At 38.4% G+C, this 16280-nt stretch overlaps 1 protein-coding gene across 15 annotated transcripts in view; it reads right to left on the bottom strand.

The window, feature by feature from the left end:
• The window catches only part of Dlg2 (discs large MAGUK scaffold protein 2), a 1446492-nt gene that overhangs the window by 381837 nt on the left and 1048375 nt on the right, over positions 1-16280 (bottom strand). For all 15 annotated transcript variants that reach the window (XM_055623355.1, XM_055623352.1, XM_055623367.1 and 12 more), the window contains one exon: positions 12001-12137. In XM_055623355.1, coding sequence (XP_055479330.1) covers positions 12001-12137 — 137 coding nt within the window. The remainder of the gene's footprint in view (positions 1-12000; positions 12138-16280) is intronic.

Below are 16280 nucleotides of genomic sequence, written 5' to 3'. Positions count from 1 at the left end.
TTCTCTTTCTTCCTCTCCCACTTCAGGTCCCTTTGATAGGCTGCTCAGAGCAGATATCTTGTTTACACTTTTACTTCAAGCTAATTTTCTTATTAATGTTTTTACAATGTCTGTGATGCCCTTCATGGCCCATCATGCCACCTCTATTTTATTTACTATATTTCTTTTATTTACTCTCTTTTCTTATGTTCTCCCACTCAAGTCCCAGCAATGGTTTCTGTGTTTGAAGGCATTCTCTCTCCTGTTAAAGCTCATTTTCTGAAGGGTAATTTTAGTAAGTTCCTTTCTGAAGCTTGCCTTTCTGTTTCTCCTTAACACATATGTGACCAAGTATTACAAAAGCTGGAAAAATGACTACACTTTTACTGTGATCAGTGATGACCCTATGCTCCGTCACTCTAACACAATGGAACAAAATCAAAGGTATATATACAAATGGAAGGAACTTTAATACATCTCGCCATCCATTGGAAATCTTAGTTTTGATGATTCATTTATTGTAAGAACTTGTGACTAAATTAAGTGATTGTGCTCAGCAGTAGAATATATGGATAGACATGGATGTTTTCTCTAAAAATCTGTCTGCCTAAGCTAGGTATCTCTGAGTGTTGTGATCATGGCACTAGAAACATCTACATTGTAAAAACAAAACAGGGACAGATTTTGAAGTTACAAAAATGACAAGGGCATGGAAGGAGACCTCATGGGTTGTGAAGTAACTGGATCAGATTGCAGGTGACACCAAGGTTCCATTTTGACTCATTATCTATCTCCCCAGGTGCATCAGTCATACAGCTTGTTAGATTATCAGTGAAAGAAAGATATGGCCAACGCCATATGTTAAACATTGACGATATTAAATCCCAATTAAAGATATTAGAGATTTCAAGGACAGACTTCATATACAACCAAGAAAATATTTAGACAAGAATGGGAATTTAAGTCAAAGGTAGACATAGGCAGATGAATGGAAAGAGAGCGTATCGGTTGCTAAGCGTTAGTTTAAGATAGTGGCAGCTTGGTTGTTCTTTATTTGGTGGCAGAAGAATTGAAGTACTGACATGACAAGTCGTGGAGCAGATACTTTTTCGTATTGGCAAGAGACCGAGTGATTAAGTAAGAGCACATGCATTTGAGGCTGGGCAGATGGCTCGCGGGTAAAAAGGCATGCTGCAAGTACGGATCTAGAACTCAGGTAAAACTAGACACAGAAGCTCAAGCCTCTGGAATCCCAGAATGCACTAGAGGCAGATGGGGGACAGACACAAGAGAATCTTCAGAAGTGTGGGAACCAGTTAGAGTGGCTTACACAATGGCAAAAAGAGTCTGTTTTAAATATTGTTAAAAAAAAAAAAAAGACAGGGACCAATACCTGAGGGTTGTCTTCTGTCCACATATCATGACACTGCATGAGCATGCCTCAACAGACACACATGAATAACACACACACACACACACACACACACACACACACACAGAGAGAGAGAGAGAGAGAGAGAGAGAGAGAGAGAGACCTGAGCTTCCTTTCACATGGACTGAGATTTGAGCTTTTTGTCTTGATGGTTCCCAGCTCTGTTACTTTGGAAAACCCATTCAGCCTTCTAACCTTCAGTTTTGTAATCTGTAGAATAGGAACAGCAATAGTCAGTGTCTTCAAAGTGTTTTAAAGTATATAATGGCCTTAATGTTGGTTCTTAACCTTGGTACTCTGTATTCTCATCATCCACCTCACTTCCCAGGAAACAGGATTTCTTGGCAGAGTTTTCATGCTGATCATCTTTCTGTAAACATCTGTGAACTCATGAGTTTAATTAGGGTTCTTCTGATGAAGCTTCTGTGTGGCCTTTAAAAAAAAATCAGAGTAGTACAAGATTTGGACCAAAAAGTGTTCTTTTGTGCTGAAGTCTTCAAAATTGTTTTTCACAAATTGGGTTTGTTTGGGTTAAGTATGTGTGTGTATTATACTATGAGCTCTCAACATAAAGGGCCTACCGCTGCAGATGATTGCATTCAGAAGAGGCATTACACTGATTAGTTAGCTGTTCCTGGCGTTTTCCATGGTCTTTTGACTTTTTCTTTTAATTCTGCATCAAGTATTTGACTCTCATGGTGAACGCTGACCAACTGGCCTGGTTTCAGGGGAAGAGGTGGCGTATGATTGAGTAAGATGTTGTCTGTGGGAAGCACTCCGAGGAGGAGGCGTATGTGCAGCGTCTTCTCATACTTGCAACACTGCAGAGGACTGAGGCCAAGAACAAGAAGCTGGAGGTAAGATGACTCATTCTCTCCACAGATGAGATGGCATGGAACTGCAGCGTCATATCAGGGTGGCAAAGCAGCTGATAAAGGAGGTGCTGGGAGCCTCTGGGAAGGGAACCCGGACAGTTTTGTAGAAAATCAGATCAGTGTGAGTGAGCATCTACATCACGGTGTAAACGTGGGTGCAGGGGGGTGGAGAAGCAGTAACGAGCAGGATTCTGCTGTGTAGACTGAATGAATACCTGACATTTAATTTTCATGCAAGACTATTCACGTCCAGGGAAGAAGATAGGCATGATGATTATGGACACAGGGTTACCAAGAAAGACAGTACCCAAAAGAGTGTGAGTGAGAAACACTGGAGAAAAAAATCCTAAACTCTACAGTTAGCTCTTAAAAAGGAGACAAAAGTAGTTGGTTATAAATTAAGAAGATCAATCCAATGCATTAACTTCAATGACAAGAAAATAAAAATATATAATCTAATGAAAAAAAACCTCTACAGTATATTGAAATAAAGTATTGAGATAAAATATTTCTTCTGAAATAATACATCTTAATAAATAAGAAGTATGTGGATATGGTTATTTTTGGATAATCAGTATTTTCTCAGTTGTAATGCTTTCAATAGTATATATGCATCTGTATTTTTATAATAAGATTAACTTTAGTTTGGCAAAACAAAAACAAAAACAACCTAAACAAAGAAGAATGGAAACTAGGTAGGGAGACCCTGTAGTGCATGCTGTTTGGCTCTCAGGTTGCTGTCTTGCTGCTACCAGTAAGAATAAATTCATTTAACCTAAATTTGAATTGAGTCTAAGTCTTTGGTCCTTCCCATGAATTCTAAAGTCACAACACAACATAAGGCAATCTCAGGAGTGATATGAAACTGAATGACAAAGAGGACTGTGTCTTATGTACTATTTAAATTGATTAGAAACACTGACTATGTGTTTAACGTGGTTAAACCTGAGTGTTTTCAGGAATGGAGGCCTTCCTCAAATTTAGTTGTGTTTTGTATGTTATTACTTTATTGAAATGATTCATGATTAAAAACACTTATAAATGGGTCAAAGCTTAAATGTTTCTCTGGTGACTTTGAAAGCAATCAAATTGGTTTCAGTTTTTAGTTTTATGATTTTGAGTCACCTAATACATTTACTAGGAATTCTGTGTGTCAAATGAAGATAATGCTTGTGTTTATTTGGTGCTTTGTGTTTATGATAAAGAAATAATACCATGAACTTGCAGAAACCCTGCATTAAAGAAATGCTATGCAGATAAAAAACAAATAATCATAGTCAGACATTGAGCTGCTGCTGAGCATGAGGCTAGAAACAGCTTCTTCCTGGTGGGGGCTGCTGTCACCCCTACCATGTTCATGCTTACTCCTGCAGTTCCTAGTCTCTCTTTTATCTGCTCTTAATCTTTTCAAGGGGAATGACAAATTCATATTCTTTTTTTCTTTTTGCATTCTTCCATATAAAGCATTTTAAGTATCTGGCACTTAATGAGGGTTGAAATGAGTTAAATATGCTATAAAATAATGATTATGCCATGTCCAAAGGGATCAAAAGTCTTGACTTTATTGAAAGAGTGGGACAGCTCTGAGTTTTTGCTTTATGTTTGTGTTAATGAGAGAGGTAAAGAAGTGGCTTGAAGGTCACCCAAGCAACTATACACACTTATTTGGATGCTCAGTTTGTGCCAGGTAGAATATAAGGAGGAAAACCTCAGACAGAAAGGGAACCCTGGGTCACCTCAGCTTAGAAGGCACAATCAAAGCTCCAGCTGATGAATTTCTTCCCCCATTAATCATTCATACATTTCTTAATCTTTCCTTTCATAGAAAGAAAGAACAGAATATGAGAAAGGTATTTTGATTGACTGAAGCTTCCTCCATAGCACTGGTCATCAAATGGACAGGGCAATGTAAAGCCCATGGCAATTCATGAGGTAAAGGAAGAAATTCCATTAATATTGATCACATTTATGTTTATTTCTTGTGCAGAATATATTAACATAATGACCTTATTATTTTTTTTAACTTGATACAAACTAGAGTCATTTGCTAAGAGGAAACCTCAATTGAGAAAATACCTCTGCTAGATTGGCCTGTGGGGACGTCTACAGGGGCATTTTCATGATTCATGATTAATGTCTGAGGGCCCAGCGCTTTGGGGATGGGGTTGACCTTGGGCCTGTGGTCCTGGATGATATAATAAAGCAGATATAGAAAAGCTACCAGGACTAGCTAGTAGGCAGCATTCCTCCACGGCCTTTTCTTCTCTTCCTCCCTCCATGCTCGTACCATGCTTGACGACTGTGCGGGATGATGGAGTGTGACACTGAGAGATGCAAGATGAAGTAAATCCTTGCTCCCTAACTTGTTTTAGGTCCTGGATTTATCACGGCCACAGAGGCTGTAGTTAAAATGTGCATATGCATATCTGAAGATCCTGGCATGTAGGAGAGGCAACTTTTGTGCCTCTCATCCATGCCAGTGGGGCGAGCTATTAAAATAATTTTGGGTTCGGGCATGTGGCTAAGTTGTGCCATGCTTGCCTTCTACACACAAAGGCCCGTATTCAATTTTTATCACCACAAAACAAATAAGGAAACAAATCAATAGTTAATTCTCTGAACTGCAACTGAGAATAGTGCAGTAAGTGTCTTGTAAGGGCAGGTGTGAGGAGTACAGGAGTTTCTCCTTGCACAGTTTGAATTGTGGAAGTCTGTCCTGGAGGAAGGATGACACTGCAGCTCCCAGTGTTTATCTAAGGTGGGTTTCCACCATCAGTGGATGACCTGTTTCTTACTCAGAAAATTTCCACACATTTGCATTATCCTCAATACAATACCAATTGTTACTGATGTTTAAAGAAAACCAGGCAGTTTTATAAAGCTACCAAAAGTTAACCAATGTAAATCCTCAATATCCATTCAGAAAAACAGCAGTTTTTTTTTTTCCTGTTCTCCAAACCCATTTGATGTCTTTCCCACATCCTTAGCTTAGGAATAAAACTAAGACCCTTTTACACATCTCAGAGCATGCTCCACTGAATTCTAGTTGTGTTTTATAAGTATCATTTTAACAAAAGTATTCCATGATTAATAAGGTTGAAAATTACAGAGCTAGTATAAAAACATTTCTTGAGTAGACTACTTCACAGATCATTAATATGCTCTTTTATAAGTTGATATATGTTCATAATATAATTTTATATGTTCATTTATTCTGTTTTAATATGAATTTTATTTATGTTCATTGAGGAGTCTCAATAGGGTTACATACAAGTTTCAGAATTTCCCAACCTTTTATGATTTTAGAGTCCTTTAAAATAACATGGGGGACTGGAAAAGATCATCCTGAGTGAGGTATCTCAGAAGCAGAAAGACACAGAGGTATACTCACTCATAAGTGGATATTAGATATATAATATAGGATAATCATACTAAAATCTGTACACCTAAAGAAACTAATTGAGAGGGAGGACTCTGGCTAAGTTGCTCAATCCCCATTCAGAAAGGCAAAGAGGATGGAAATCACAAGAGGGAGAAAACAGGGAACAAGACAGGAACCTACCACAGAGGACCTCTGAAAGGCTCTACCCTGCAGGGAATCAAAGCAGATGCTGCGACTTATAGCCAGACTTTGGGGGGAGTGCAGGGAATCTTGTGAAAGAAGTGGGAGATAGTAAGACCTGGAGAGGACAGGAGCTCACAAGTAGAGCAACAAAACAAAAAAATCTGGGCACAGGGGTCTTTTCTGAGACTGATACTCCAACCAAGGATCATTCATGGAGATAACCTAGAACCCCTGCACAGATGTAGCCCATGGCAGCTCAGTGTACAAGTGGGTTACACAGTAATGGGAAGAGGGGCTGACTCTGACATGAACTGATTGGCCTGCTCTCTGATCACCTCCCCCTGAGGGGGGAGAAGCCTTACTAGGCCACGGAGGAAGACAGTGCAGCCACTCCTGATGAGACCTGATAGACTAGGATCAGAAGGAAGGAGAGGAGGACCTCCCCTATCAGTGGACTTGGGGAGGGACATGGGTGAAGAAGGAGGAAGAGGGTGGGCTTGGGAAGGGGGGGAGGGAGCTACAGGGGGGATACAAAGTGAACAAACTGTAATTAATAAAAAATAAAAAAAGAAATACTATTGAAAAATAAAATAAAATAAGATGGGGACATGAGTAATATTTAAAAACATACTGAGAAATGCTAATCCAGCGCAGTGGTACTATGCTATAGAGATCAAAACAAATGAATATGGGTGCACCTGGCCTGCCTAAAGTGACTTGGAAGAATTAGTGGGTCTGACTATGACTAATATATAGTTCTTCAAAGGCCGGTTCCAGTGTTTTTCCACTTGGTTCCAATGCCTTTGTCATTCCTTTCTCCTTTTACTACTTCCCTTTTAAGGAAAAGAGAGATGAATTCATTTTCTGCAGAAGTGTATAAATTCTCTCACTGACATTTTTTCTTTAAATGTCAAGCAGAGGTTATAGGGGGGAAAGTGTAAGATTTTAAACCTTAAATTATAACATGACAAGGGCTTGACAACCAACAACTAATGTTACTGCTCCAAAAATGACAAATGATACCAGATTTAAAGTCTCTGGTATTATGAAGAAAAGGTAAAAAGATTACATTTTTATAATTTATTTGGCTCTGAGGAGCATCTTGCTAAGGTTTAAGAAGAAACAGTGTGTGGAATTACATGAAAGATTGAAAAAAAAAAGAAACTTCAGTGTTGCCAACTTTTGACCATCTGTTTCAAGAAATTCAAGACCAAGTAATAATCTATTTGCTTAGACTTCAACATTAAGTTACCAGTATAACTCACAAACATTTTCTGTCTCTGGTAGTTATTTAGTGCCATGAAGCAAAAGATATTAAAACATTACATAAAGAAACACAATATACACCAAATATTTGGGTGTCCAGGAAACATAAGACTAGCTAACCATACATCCTTATTTCAGACACTAGAAGCTTATGGCAAAGGGGACAGCATAATTCTTCCTTACAGCATAATTTGTGCAAAGCTCAGGTTGTATAAAGCTGCCTATGTCTTTAAAAGTGAAGAATAAGATATTAAGGAACCCAAAGTTGTTTTAAGTGAAATTTATTTATAACAAATAAATGAATAATACTTCAGAAATGAGAGAGGAATGTGTCAAACATCTTAAAAGATGGGCAGGGATGTATTGTACTGCAATACAATATAAACTTTTATCTATATATCTATATATTTCCATATATATGTATATATGGAAGTAGTCATTGCCATTTCTAAGGGGCAGGAATATGAACAAAGGGAGAAAATTATAGAAAATAATTTTTAACATCACGAGAACAAATTTGTAATGGTGGTTAGAATCCAGTAGGTATCTGTTGGGAAGTATTATGCTTTCCACTCTTAGAAGGGTCTCATCAGTAGTGAAATGCCACCTCACACAGCTGATTTCTGTGATATTCGGAGGTTCCAGATAGAGATGACATTTCATATTTAAATTTTAAAACATAAGAACTTCCTTACAAGGAAATGTATACTCTATATGGTATGAATCAGGAGATGCCCAACATGAGCCAAAGGGGGTATTATTAAGAGTATGTCTGCTTTCTCAAAGCTGTAGTCTCACTTGGTGGAGGGTGATTAGAGATTTCTAGAATTGTGGGTATACAGCCACAAAAGCCTAATAAAATTAATAGTTTAATATAAACTAATTTTTATTTGTTGCCATTCTCAGGATTTTGCTAAGCAAGCTCTTCTGTTAAGCCATAGCTCAATGCAGAGTTTCATTTTGGGGCCAGTGTACTTAAAGCACTCTGAGTGAATCACACATTGGGGACATTTTCCTACGGACCAAATGAAGGAAGTGGGGTAAACTGCTTCAGAAAGAATGGATTATTTAGAGAAAAATACGCAGTGTGCTGCAGCTGGTAAGTCACAGAGTCTAAATCATGTGCACTTCCTTTGGGGGAGAAGAGAGAAAGAGCATGAAAAATAGACACTATGAAATTGGGGTTAAATGGAGTAGCAGGAGAGCAGAAACAGAGAGCTTGGGGGCTGAAGTGAGATAATTGGTGTTCAGGGTAGCTTCACTCATTGTCTTTATTTGTTTGTTTGTTTATTTATTTTAATCTCAGGGTCAGTTTTTTTTTTTCTTTCAGAATATTTTAAGGTGAACCATTTTCTTTTATTCCCAGATTGCACTTGCCAGTTGCCTTGGAAGTACTAATTATGGTTTTCCTTATTTAGGATAGAAGAGAACTATTATTGTTGAAGGTTTATTTAAAAAATTCATTCCTTAACACATTATTAGAACAGTGATTTTTTGAAATTATCATCTTTACAATGAATATAAAAATTATCATGGAAAAATACCATGGCATCAGAAAAATTCATTAGTAGAATTATATGGATGTAGGCATCTTTTTTCTTAGAACATGAAAATGTGTCTACAGATTTAGGCCCAGCTTCAAGAAATCAGCAGACAGATCTAGGATGACTTCCCAATAGCATCAGGTAAAAGAATTCTGGGAAAGCTACATCTAAACGCTCAGTATGCCAAAGACGACACCTGTCCTAAGGCAGCCGTACTTGAAAATGAAAGTTTACTCTTTATTTTCAATGTGGCAGCATGTTGAAGATGGTTTCATACTTTATTATCATGTCATCATGTCAAGTAATTAAAGTTTGGTATAGACAAAAGTTATTCATATCTCTTTTGTTTTTTCTTTTTTTTTCTTCACAATTTATTCATTATATATCTAGATTGAAGTCCCCTCCCTCAACTCCCCCAGTCCCACTCAGTCAACTGAGTTCATGATAGAGGCAACCCCTGCTCCCCTCACTCAGATTCACATGGAGACTGAGATGCCAACTAGCCACATCTGAGCAGGGGGTCTAGGTCCTCTTCATGCATGGACCTCCGTTGCTATATCAGTCTCTGCAGGACCTCCTGGGCTCACATCTTTTAGTTTTGTTGGTCTCCTTGTAAGGCTCCTGCCCCCTCCATGTCCCTCCAATACCACTCCTTTCTTCCTCCATAAGACTCCCTGCACTCTGCCCAAAGTTTGGCCCAAAGTCAGAATCTTCTTTGTTCTCCTGTTGGGTGAATTCTTTTAGAGCATCTCCATAGTAGGCTCCCATTCTGTTTCCTCTCTTCCACCACTTCTGGTGTTTATCCTGTTTGCCATTCTGAATGAGATTTAAGCATCCTTCCTAAGTGTTTAGCTTCTTTAGGTCTATAGATGGCTGTCCTATATTACACGGCTAATATCTGCTTATTAGTGAATGTATGCCATGCCTGTTTTTCTCTTTCTGGGTTACCTCACTCAGGATGATCTCTTCTAGTTCCATCCATTTGCCTGAAAATTTCATGATTTCTTTGTTTTTAATAGCTGAGTAGTATTCCATTGTGTAGCTGTACAACAATTTCTGTACCTATTCTTCCGTTGAGGGGCATCTAGGACATTTGCTCAACTATGTTCATAGCAGCTTTATTTGTAATAGCCAGAATCTGGAAACAACCTAGTTATTAATATCTTAAGTCCCTAAAATAATTTTTTCTAGTTTGAAAATGCAACATTACAAAGATCAGTTTTTATATGGAAAGCATACAAAGAAACAACAGTTTCACAGCTTTTTGATAATAAAAATAGTGATGACTTTTGTTGGTAAAGAATTTGGAAACTCTGGGTAACAAGATTGACTGAAAGTCTTATTGGTGTGTTTTTTTTCTTTCTCTCTCTCTCTCTTTTTTTTTGGACTGTGCAATTTGATAGGATATTTTCTCATAGTAGAGGTCCTTCCTAAAGAGTAGCTACCCCACAGAGCCTGAAGTGATGATCTTCCATAACCAGGCAAGGCTTCCAGTGGAGGAATTCGGCCACCAATCCAGCTGCAAAACCTTCAACTACAATTTGTCCTGCCTGCAAGATGCGCTGAAGTGAAGGTGGTGCAGAGCTTGTGGGAGTGGCCAAGCAATGATTGGTCCAGCTTGAGAGCCATGTGGTGAGGGAGCTGATGCTTGGCACTACCTGCAGGGCCAGGAACCAGAGACCTAGGGTCGAACTAAATATAAACAGCAAAAGAAATGAACAAAATAATAATAATAACAAAAATATTAAAAATTAAAAAAGAGTAGCTACCATTTGGGAAATGGCAGGTGGATGACGTACTTGTTAAACTACTAAATAAATCATAAGCAAAGGAAAGAGAGACAGAATTGATTGACAGATTCAACAAAATGAATGCCAACCTATGCACAGGAATCTTTGTCACTTGAGGTGATAAACATGCATTGACAGCCAGATTGAATCAACTGGAAAGCCACTTCTCTTCATCTTTAACACTAGGATCATGGATAAATTAGTAAGCGTCACTAGACCTGTTTTCTTTTGCTTATTTGAAATTGTTCTGTCATGGGAAATACATGTTACCCTATAAAGAAGTATGAGATGTTTATGAAACTTAATATATACCTCGTAGAGAGATGAGTTCAGCACAAAGGCTATTCACAAACATGAGCTGGACCATGGGGATTAAACAGAAACTCTCCAGGGCCTAGAGAAGTAAGAATAGCTAATAGAAAACTTTGATGCTTAATCTCCTAAACTTCCATATATCATGAAATGATCTTTCTGTTGAATTGTAAAGCCCACTCTTCCTCTAAAACTTTTCATAAAGAAAGAGGAGATAATGGCTCCTTGGGGATATAATTCATCTTATGTAGCTAGACAGGCATTATCAGATCTTGGAGTCCTTGTAACTTTGAATAAACTCTTCCTTCATAGTAAGCCTTTTGACTCCATTTCTGGGTTTCCCTGGTAACTCTAGGCAGAAGAAGAGCATCACAATCACTCCCTGAGGATATACATTTTCATGTGAAAAGTTGGAGGTTTCAGGGCTTTGCTGAGGCCCATTAAAGGAAGGATATTTTCTCTTGGTCAAGATGTCCAGCCCTTGGGTAGAGAACTGACATTCTGATATACTCCAGAGAGTCAAACTTTGCATATTGTCTCCTGTCTTAAGCAGTTATCCTGCTGTGTCTGTCAATCACCTGCTCAGGAGATCATTGCTCATGAAAACAGATTCATTTGGGAACATGCTAAGTAAATGGGAAGAATAATTATCTTCTTAATAAGAAACTATATTTCTCTTTCCCAAAAGCCTGTCCCAGGGTATAGCAGCTCATGGAGACTTCACCATGCTGCGTTGCTAAGTCTGCCTGCTTTTTCTTTCCCATCTTTATATCTCCTTTTCTTTCAGATGCTGGCCAAATGCCAAAGCATGTTTTCCCAACACTAGGGCTTTCCCATTCATTCTATGAAGCTCATTTTTTTTTTCCTTTCTACAGTCCAGGTGCTTGCTAATCTCCGTGGCTGCACAGGTATGTAATGAAAGTTAAATGAGTTAAAGGCAAGACACAAATCTGCTAAGATTGCTAGCCAAGAAGAAAAAAAATCAAAAATCAAACTTTGTCAGCAAGAGCACATTGCAAGGGCCGTGAGATGTAATCAGGTGGTGGTTATCTGTAAACTTGGAGGAATGCCCTAGTAGAAATGAAGTAAGACTCTTTAGAATTCTGAGAAAATAAGTGTCTGCTGTTTAAACCATCTAGTCTAGGTATTTTGTTACATCTTTCCAAGCTAGGACACTCACGCAGTGAGACAAAGAAGCATGTAAATTTGTGCACCATTTTGCTTGGGTCACACTCACCATTAGTAGTCTGTCCCCTACTTGCAGCCTTCCATCTTTCTGTGCAGCTCCACCATCTATAATTTTTGTTACATAAATGCTGTTGTCTCCAGGAATGTGCTGGTTCCCCACCCCTCCGGCAATACTGAAGCCTAAACCTAGGGAGGCAAAACGGAAAATGAAAAACAAATGCAATTAGCTATGTATCAACAACCGAAAATAATTTTAATTAGTACACTTTTTCCCTTGTAAACGGCAGCGAGGATTCTACCTTAATCAACTTTGCTTTCTAAATATTTGAAGAGCTTATTGGTTTTTGCTAAAGAAGCAAAGGTCTTTTTGGCAATCCTATGTGAATTTCAGTTTTGTTCATCTGAGGACGGGCCCCTAAGCACTAGTGAGCTCATGATGAGTAACTGGTCAGAATCAGGGTACAGCAAAGCATAGAGTTCTTATCCCCTTTGAGGGGAGAACTGTATTTTTATGTTGAGTAAGGGGAAGCACGGGTGCGGTCCTTGATTGTACAGAGCCCAGGGTTCATCTTCATAGCGATTATTACACTAGCATAAGAAGTACACGCTTCCACCAATGGACTGGAAGACTGTCGTGATTTATGATTTTCTTTGTTCTGTTAATATAATAAACTTCATAAAACTATTTTTTTAGTTGGAAAATGGAATTTGGGGTAACCTAAATCTGTGTCCCCAGGTTGTTGTCATTCATATTTGACTGCAGCATGACCGCCTATCCCCTTTGATAGGAGAGATAGCTATGTTGAGCCAGGAGAAATACAAGTGCATTCCTTTCTTATACAGAGCCCAGGGCTCATTTTCATGATTACTGCTACTCTAGAAAAGAGAGAAGAACCACAATCATTTGGTGGGTGCATCTGGATACTCTTGACATTAAAGGATGAAAAATACAGTTAAGGTGTCATCCAGACTGTGAGATGAGCCGAGAAAGTTTATGCCACCATTTTAGAAAGCCAATGGGGGAAAAAATGACAGAAGATGCTCTTTTTACATTTTTCCTCTGGCCATGTTGTCATATTTTCATATTTCCTGGTACCTAGTGTTATTAACTGATAGTGAAGCTACTGACAAAAAAAATATGTGAATCATCTCTATGTATAGCCTTATGAACAAAAATTAATTTATTTATTTACTTCACATTCCAAATTCAGTTTCCCCTCCTTTTTCTCCTCCCAGTCCTTTTTCCCAATCTCCCCATCCCCAATCAACTCCTCCTTCATTTCCCTTTAGAAAATGGGAAGCCCCCAAGGGGTACCAACCTGCCCTTGGCACCTCTAGTCCCAGTAGGACCAAAGCCCATCCTCTCTCATTGAGGCCTGACAAGGTAGCTCAGCTAGAGGAAAGGAGTCCAGTGGCAGGTAACAGAGTTAGAGACAGCCTCTGCTCCTGCTGTTAGGAGTCCTATAAAAGACGAAGCTACACAACTGTTACATATGTGCAGAGGTCCTAGGTCCATCCCATGCTGCTCCCTGGTTGGTGGTTTAGACTCTGTGGACCCTATGGACCCAGGTTACTTGATTCTATAGGTTTTCTTGTGGTGTCCTTGACCCCCCCACCCCGGCTCCTACAATTCTTCCTTCCCTTCTTCTTCAGGATTCCCTAAGCTCCACCTAATGTTTGCTTATGAATCTCTGCAGCTGTTTGCATCAGTTGCTGGGTGAAGCCTCTCTGATGACAATTATGCTAGGCTTCCGTCTGCAAGTATAGCGGAGTATCATTAACAGTGTCAGGGATAGGCTCCTTCTCATGGCATGAGTCTCAAGCTGGACCAACCATCAGTTGGCCATTCCCTTAATTCTGCTCTATCTTTAATCCTGTATATCTTGCAGGCAGGACAACTTATAGGTTGAAGGTATAGTGGCTGGTTTGATGTCCCATTCCATCCATGGGAAGCCTTGCCTGGTTATAGTAGACGGCCATTTCAGCCTCCAAACCTCCCATTTCTAGGTGTATTAGCTAGGGTCACCTTCATAGATTCCTGGGAATTTCCATTGCCCTAGGTTGAAAGTTGTATTTTTGTGTTGAAAGTATCAAGAATAAAAAAATAAGACACCTTCACTTTAACTTTTATAATGAATGGGAGACTATAACATCATTTAAAACATGGACTCTTGTATTGTAAGCAATGAATTTTACCCTGGTTTGTAAAATGTTTATTTATTTTTTATGTTAATATATTTTACTATTATCATTTATTACCATTTATTCAATTTGTATCCTGGCTGCGGCTCCCTCCCTCATCTCCTCCCAACCCCACTCTCCTTCTCTCTTCTCCCCCTGTGCCCCTTCCCTAGTCCATTGATAGGGGAGGTCATCTTCCTCTTCTATTTGACCTTATCCTATCAGGTCTCCTCAGGACTGGTTGCCTTGTCTTCCTCTGTGGTCTGGCAAGCCCCCCCCCCCCAGGGGGAGGTGATCAGAGAGCCTGCCATTAAATTCAGGTCAGAGACAGTCCCTGTTCACATTACTAGGGACCCCATTTGGATACTGAGTCTGTGGGCTACATCTGAGTCTGAGTTTTAGGTCCTCTTCATGCATTGTCCTTGGTTGGGGTATCTTGTTTAGGGTATTAGTCTCTGAAGGGTCCCCATGGAAATCATGAAATTTGCAGGCAAATGGTGGGAACTAGAAAAGATTATCTTGAGTGAGGTATCCTAGGAAGAGTCAGACACACATGGTCTTACACATGGTATATACTCACTCATAGGTGGTTATTAGCCTTGTAATATAGGATAAACATACTAAAATCTATAGTCCTAAAGAAGCTAAACAACAAGGAAGACTCGAGGGACGATGCTCAATCCTCATTCAGAAGAACAAAGGAGATAGACATCGGAAGCAGGGGACAACAGGGAACAGGACAGGAGCCTACCACAGATGGCCTCTGAAAGACTCAAGGGATATTGAAACAGAGGCTGAGACTCATAGCCAAACTTTCGGTAGAGCGCAGGGAATCTTATGAAAAAGGGGGAGATACAAAGACCTAGAGGGGACAGGAGCTCCACAAAGAGACCAACAGAGCTGAAATGTTTATTTTTATTTAACTGTGGAAAGATACAGCAAGAGCAAATTATCTGCTGACTATAAAGTATTATAAAGAAATGATTGATAGACTCTTTATGAATATTATTGACTATATATTCAGCAAAATGCTTATAGTATATATAAAATATAATTAATACGCTAGTTACTAAATATTACAGAAAGAGAATAATTGAAGTCCAGTGGAAATAAGCACAGATTTTGTTACTTTCTTGGCTTAAAAAAACATATTGAATAACTGATAAAGTTGTCATAACATATTTTGGCACTTTAGATAATAATAAAAATGCTTTTATAAACATTAACTTGATTTCTTTATGCTTTTGATTATAAATATAGCATAAATTAAATATATGTCTTTAAATAATTATTTGGTAAATTACAAAGTTATTCCCTGTAATTATATTGAAAATGCAATAGTTCTGTTGAACAAACTATAATAGTTATGAAAATAAATGGAAAATGGATTCAAATTGATAGAGTAATTAAAGAAAGTGTTATCTATTTTTTTTTTTTACTGAAGTGAGTAATTATTCTTTACTGATGTTTTGTTACCTCATAGAACCATGAACACATTTGTCTCCTAGGACTTAAAGAATGTGTTTTATAATCAATGACCTAAGAATAAATGATCTGTCCATATACTGGCTTTTCCTATGAACTTTAAAATACACAGTAGCTGATATTTCTCAAAACTGTAATTTTACTGGTTAACTGAACATAAGAATATTTTAAAAGTACATTTTCAATACTTTCATTGTCACATGTAGTTTTCTGTATTTGTAGCACAATGGAGGTCATTCCAAATTCAGAAAAGAAAAAGGTTAAAGACATATCTAAAAACTCTGATTTACATACATTAGACCAGCAATAAATACCAAAGACAATCTTGGTTCCAGAGAGTTATGGAACACATTGCCACCATAAAGGAGATTAAGTCCCACAAAGAGAATAACTAGAAGTTGACATTTGAAGTTGAAGACTGTACTAAGGCCTTGAAATCACTAAATACTGTGGCTATAAATACAACAGCTTAAGGCTTTCTTCTTCTTCTTCTTCTTCTTCTTCTTCTTCTTCTTCTTCTTCTTCTTCTTCTTCTTCTTCTTCTTCTTCTTTTTCTTCCTCTCCTCTCTCCACCTCTCCCTCCTCTTCTCTTCTCTTCTCTTCTCTTCTCTTCTCTTCTCTTCTCTTCTCTTCTCTTCTCTTCTCTTCTCTTCTCTTCTCTTC

Source organism: Psammomys obesus, unplaced genomic scaffold (genome assembly GCF_907164565.1).
Source record: "Psammomys obesus unplaced genomic scaffold, mPsaObe1.curated_primary_1811, whole genome shotgun sequence".
Taxonomy (NCBI): Eukaryota; Metazoa; Chordata; class Mammalia; order Rodentia; family Muridae; genus Psammomys; species Psammomys obesus.
This window is presented reverse-complemented; position numbering and strand designations above follow the sequence as displayed.